At 28.8% G+C, this 6,000-nt stretch overlaps 1 protein-coding gene across 1 annotated transcript in view; it reads right to left on the bottom strand.

Moving 5' to 3' along the window:
* Window positions 1-312: 312 nt before the first annotated feature.
* The window catches only part of Mulk (acylglycerol kinase-like protein Mulk), a 160,737-nt gene continuing 155,049 nt past the window's right edge, over window positions 313-6,000 (bottom strand). Inside the window, exons 4-8 of the mRNA XM_089596195.1 lie at window positions 1,187-1,302; window positions 929-1,110; window positions 708-857; window positions 512-642; window positions 313-441 (exon numbers count right to left, since the gene is read on the bottom strand). Coding sequence (XP_089452321.1) covers window positions 325-441; window positions 512-642; window positions 708-857; window positions 929-1,110; window positions 1,187-1,302 — 696 coding nt within the window. The 3' untranslated portion in view covers window positions 313-324. The remainder of the gene's footprint in view (window positions 442-511; window positions 643-707; window positions 858-928; window positions 1,111-1,186; window positions 1,303-6,000) is intronic.

The raw sequence follows: 6,000 nt of genomic DNA, 5'->3' as shown, positions 1-6,000 counted from the left end.
AACCTGTTTTAGCCATTTTGTTATTTTTTTTTGTCAAGGCAACTGTTTTCTCTGAACTTGGAATTCAAAACTCCAAAAAGCCAATTTCATTACACTATTAAAAGTATAATCCTTTTATTCGCTTGTTCCAAGCCTTTTAAGCCTTTTCCATGACTCATAAGGTCTTATGAATTCATTACACCAATTCTTGACTTAGCGTAGGGAACATTGATGGAAGCGAAAACCCACGAGATCTTCGTGTAAGATAAAAACTAAATTTAAAAGCATATGAAAGCTCTTTACATTAAAATTGATTAATACTAAATACAAAAATTAGGAAAATTACTATTTATTCAAGTTTTTACAACAAAATATTTTTATAGATTCTGGAAGCAGTCTCAGTTTCACGGACTTTAATTCAAATTCTTCATTATCTATGTAGAAAGAACGCTCGTTTACAGCCTGAAACAGATGATCAATCACTTATCTAAGTAATCGTAGAAGCCATGTACTAGATATTAATATTGCTTACTGAGTCATCCAATTTCGTTGGATAAATCTCAATTTCTTTTGCTTCTAAGGCGTTTGAGATTAATTTTTTTTTACCTTCTACTCTTTGCCAACCTTCTTTGACAAAATGAAAATAATCAATGTTTTCTGGTCCTAAAATTCATACTTAAATTAAATTAAAGAACAAATCACATCCTAAGTTATAGTTATAACCATACCAAATTCAATTTTTACTGCAGGTGTCAATATATCTTTTGAAAGGTTAATGTTGCGTGTTGAAATGTTTAACTCTACAGTAGAAATAGTAGCTTCATGAATTATTCCACAATTTTCATTAATCACGTTGCTGTACTTAACGTCTTTTTGATCTAAACATAATAAACTTATGAATTACAAGTTAAATTTTTATGGGACTTGGAATGCTTCTGAATTAAAATACCAGCTAAACAGGTGTTAACTTTTGGAACAAACATATTCCACCATCGTTTTTTTAAGCTCATTATTTCTTTATTGTCCACGTAACATCGAGAGCACCCGTAGCAAGGATTTAAATAGCGTATGATACCGCTACAACTCCAGTTGATATCTTTTTTGTAACCATTAAATATGTAAGTAGCATATCTAAAATTAAAAATTTGAGGACTAAGCTTAGTCAACTTCATAATACATTTTAACTGCTATTTAGTAATAAACAAACCGTCTGAGTGATCCCCAATACCAGTATTTGTCCATTTTTGCATAAGCATCTTTCCAGGCACCCCATTCTACAGTGCCAACTGCATAAATTGGTTCTGTAGATAGTTCTGACTCTCTCTATATTTAAAAATAATGGTATTATAAATAAATACACATAGAGTTACATAAGTACTATTTAATTTTTTATTAATTTCGATCATCATAAACTCTTATTACTATTCATTAAATTATTATAACTATATCGTCATCATCATTATGTAAAAAATTAAAAATGTAATATTATGAAAATTCATTGTATACCAGCTTGTCCCGCTTATCGCGATAATGAATAATTGACTAATCAGATACGTATATTCTTTAATACTGCCAATTGGCATGTTTAGCAATTGTATAGTACTGATATATTTTTTAAATACATATATATCTTGAAAAAAAAGCTTTCTAATGGACAAAAAATTACGTATTTGGTGAGGGAAAAGACTACTAGCCTCCTAGCGTATTTCATCTGAATTGAAGTTAGGCCCATCCATCCATAACTTAAAAATATGAAAACAGTCAAAGTAAAATTGAACTTTTGTTTTGTAGAATTATTTGACCTAGTAGTGTTGCAAGAAAAATTTACTAATGACGAACATGTATAAATGCTGTGTTTTTAACTATTCTCGAAGAAAAAATTCTGATCCAGAATAATCTTGCATAAATTTACAAAATTAGATGATCATTACCAAGGTGTAGGGTATCAAAACTTCCAAAAGAAGCAAAGCTACTTTTCAGTTCATTAGCAATCTCGTGGATCATGATACTCAGTGCCATGATTATAAGTAAAACAAATAGCGCACAACTCAAACACATTATCACTTACTCTGTGTTTTTCAACACTCACTTGGATACCTTTATTAATGCAATATAAATTTTTAACTATAGGCAACTACCATTACATGTGGAGTGTTAGAATTTTGATACAACTGCATTATCAAATAACATTGTAGTTTAAATCGTCTGAATTGGCACTTAGTTAATAACATGGTATAAAATTATAGTTACTTGCTTATTATCTCTACTGTTTTGAAAGTTATATTGTCATAAAATTATTATGAGAAATTGGTTAATGTTCTTAACGGTTTAAGGTTAAAACTCTTTTTAATAAATAATGCAGCAAAAGGAAAATAAAATTTTAAAGTTATGTTTGCGTATTAACTAATCTATTCCTATTTGTGCTCTTTAATATTCTCTTTGTCCTTTAAAAAAGTATAAAAAATAATGTTCTTTAATATTTTTAGCATTAACTTCAAGTTGCTATGTTTTATATTTTTTGAAGGTTACGTTACTAAATACGGAAATGATAAAAAACAATTTATTTACTTCTAACTGAGTTGCATTAATTTACATATTTTTTTCTATTTCTGTTTAAAATTATAAAGATTTGGCTTATTTTGCTTACTCTTGAAAATGCAACGTTTTTTATGATTTTCAATGGTCAAGTTGTCATATTAAAACTTTTTAAATATTTTGTACATCTTTATTGAAGTATTGTAAACTGGAGATCTTCAAAAGTTGTTGCTTCGATTCTTTAAATTTACACATATGAGGCGTTTTACGTCAAATATTCTGGTGCGACGCACGACCGCCGAAACACTTGATTTCCAACTCGCGATTGCAGAATTAAAACATACTAAATAAATTTCATAAACACGTGGGACCAAAGTATTTTTCTAAACTTTCTGGAGGTGATCTCAGTTTGAAAAAAAGATATAACCTAAAAAATTTAACCAATTTAACCTAAAAAAATAACATAAAATTCAGTTTTTTTCAAAGAAGGGCATTTTTAGTGTTCTCTTTAATGCTTTCAATCGAAAGAACAGGAATTTATTACATTGGTGTAACAATTTTCAGGATATTGTTTTTTTTTGTTTTCTTGAAATGTAAAGCGATAAAGTGGACGCCATGCGGTGCCGCCGTTCGAGCATCTGCCCAGCCTAACCTGTCACTGCGCGTTTATGTTTTTTTACAAACTATTTTCGACTTCATATGCATAACCTATTTTTATATCAACCGTATTCAGCGAAAAAATAAAAACGCTTCAATAGTTGTTGAAAACGCTATTGAGCATTGATTATAATAGTTATCATTATCGTTATTGATACCGTTATGACAACATCATAATTGTCATTTTTATTTTTATCATTGTTACTTAAGTCAATTTATTCACACCTGAAGCCTTAATTTTATGATATTTATGTGACTTTGTGATATTTAATACGTTTTTATGTAAGAATTTATGTATTGTAGATTTTACGTTATTTATTAGTACTATGTAATTAATCTTTTGATCAAGATGCGCAAATACTTTTGGTAAAACTAACCAGTCAAGCGCTACTTCGAAGTTGTTAGTTAAAATTGCAGAGAGTAAGAAGAACGAATATCCGTTAATATCAGAAGAAGCCAGAAACTGTATATGTCACAGTTATCAAATTTACAAATGTAAATCTGAACTTCCACCCACTCCCAAATCTAAAAAAGTAAAAGTAGAATGCAGTGGTGAGTACCACTAAGCTGGGGTCAGTTATTTTTTTACAAAATTCTCTTCAATCTTTCCATTGGAGGAATTATCAAGTGACGTTTTTTACTTGCGTAGTGTATTTTCACAACAACGATGAATTTAAACATCAAAGTATTTTAATAGATAATCTCAGCCACTGTAAAGTTTCGGTACACAAGTATCAAATAATTATCATCAAGTTTTTGCAAACGAAATTTAAAATCAAAAAAATTTATTATTTATCAGATGGTGCGGCTTAACACTTTAAAAATAAGGGAGAGACAGCACTAGATATTTTCGATTGAGCAAAGATTTATTGTAAATCGCCTAAGGTATTTTATAGTAGTAAGGCGTCATACAATGAAACAGCCTTAAAATCAAAACGTAAAATAGAAATACGCCAAAGCATACTCGGGAATACTGAGTTACCATGTAATTATTCCATTAAATGAATCTTCAATGAAATTTAAAAAAACTTCTTTAAGTTCAAAATACCAAATTTTCCCTTAGATAAAAGTAAGGCAACAAAAAAAAAATAAAATAATATCAAAGGTAGTGAGTACGAAAAAACTTTCGGTCAAAAGTACGAAAAGAGCTTTAAAAGCAAAAAAAGTAAGCAATGAAATATAATTGTTATGCTTCATGTAATTGTAAATACGTAAACGTAAAAAAAAAATGAAAAATTTGTTAGTTAAAAAACACATCAAAAACGCTCTTCTTGAACAAAATGCATTGTAAGGTTTTTTTTTGTTAAATATACATATATTTTTTTTTTTCAAATTGAGGAGACCATCTAAAGAGATAGCGTGATTTCTTTATGTAAGTCCTATGTATCAAAGGCCCATATGGCACAGTTCAGCACTTCTGTTGCGTTCAATATTCCTTAGATTAGAAATACGTATGCACGTATACAGATGCATACGAACACAATATTCTACAGAGCGTGTTGAAGCAGCTCAAGTAAGACAACTAAAGATAATGAATCGCACAGATATACGAATAAGAGGATAAATTCCAGTGGGAATATACATCCTTGCACGCTTCGTGCGCTAACCTCCCAATATCAGGTAATCGTTCAATAAAAAAACATTAGATTTAAATTACAATATCTTCGTTCAACAATAAAAGTTTGAAAATAAAAACGACGATTATTATAATCAACTACCAATAAAAATATACTACCACGCATATTACATAATATATTAATGCGAAATTTATACAAATTATGTAAAAAGCAAAAATCGATTATCAACTTATCAAACTATTAATGTATTTTTTTAATATCGAACTTAAATTTTGTGTATTACTGGTTCTATTAATGTTGTTTCTTTGTTTTTAAACGTAAATCATTTCTGAGATTATACGTTTGTAACAGTTATTTTCTTGGTCTATAATTTTAATTGAATCACTATCAAAATTAAAAAAGTGTCCTGTATTTAGAGTATGGGTAAATAAAGCCGATTTCTCGCTTTTTTCCTTCTAACATATACCATAATAATCAACAGTCTTACAATTTTTACACTTTTTATAAATTTTTTCATGTTCTTCCGTTCTAGTTTACAAAGTTCTGCCACTCTGACCTAAATAGCTACATCGATAAAATATTGCATTTTTTAATTTTATTTATTTTGTCTTTATGTAAGTTGTCAATTTTTTTACATTTATTATTAGACTGGTAAACTACATTCACTTCATGTTTTTCGGCAATCTTTTTAATTTTTATTTTATTGATTTTATCTAAGGTAACATGTTGGTATTGCATGTGTTTACACATTTGATTGGGAGAACATATGAAGTGATGGCTCGCTCTCTATTTACTTTAGACGGATTGCTCGAAATCCTTACAAGAACTGTATACATCAACGTAATGTTTATATTGAAGCGCATACAGCTATTTTATGGATGTGACCTACAACAAGACGTTCAAGATATGTTTTATTAGATAAAAGAAATGTCCGTAAACAGAAGAAGATGTAAGATTCTCCTTCGTTGTAAATATCACAAGGTTTTACTCTAACACATTGAGTTTGGTATTAAGACATTCGATAGTTTATACTAACATAGTAAATTTGTTAACAATACGATCAAAAAATTACCATAAACTATGAAACTAACGATATGAAAGTATAAAATAACTGACATAAAAATTTACTACAGCCAAATTAATCAATATTTACAAAAACTTTAAAGAACCATTATTTCTTAGACTGGCATATCGGTTTACAATGCAATCGAAAATTATTTTAGTACCAAAGCAAAATTGGTAGGTGACAAAT

Source organism: Copidosoma floridanum, unplaced genomic scaffold (genome assembly GCF_036245765.1).
Source record: "Copidosoma floridanum isolate Cflo_tuat_1 unplaced genomic scaffold, Cflo_Japanese_pri ptg000030l, whole genome shotgun sequence".
Lineage (NCBI taxonomy): Eukaryota > Metazoa > Arthropoda > Insecta > Hymenoptera > Encyrtidae > Copidosoma > Copidosoma floridanum.
Note: the sequence above shows the minus strand (reverse complement) of the source record. Positions and strands in the feature narration are given on the sequence as shown.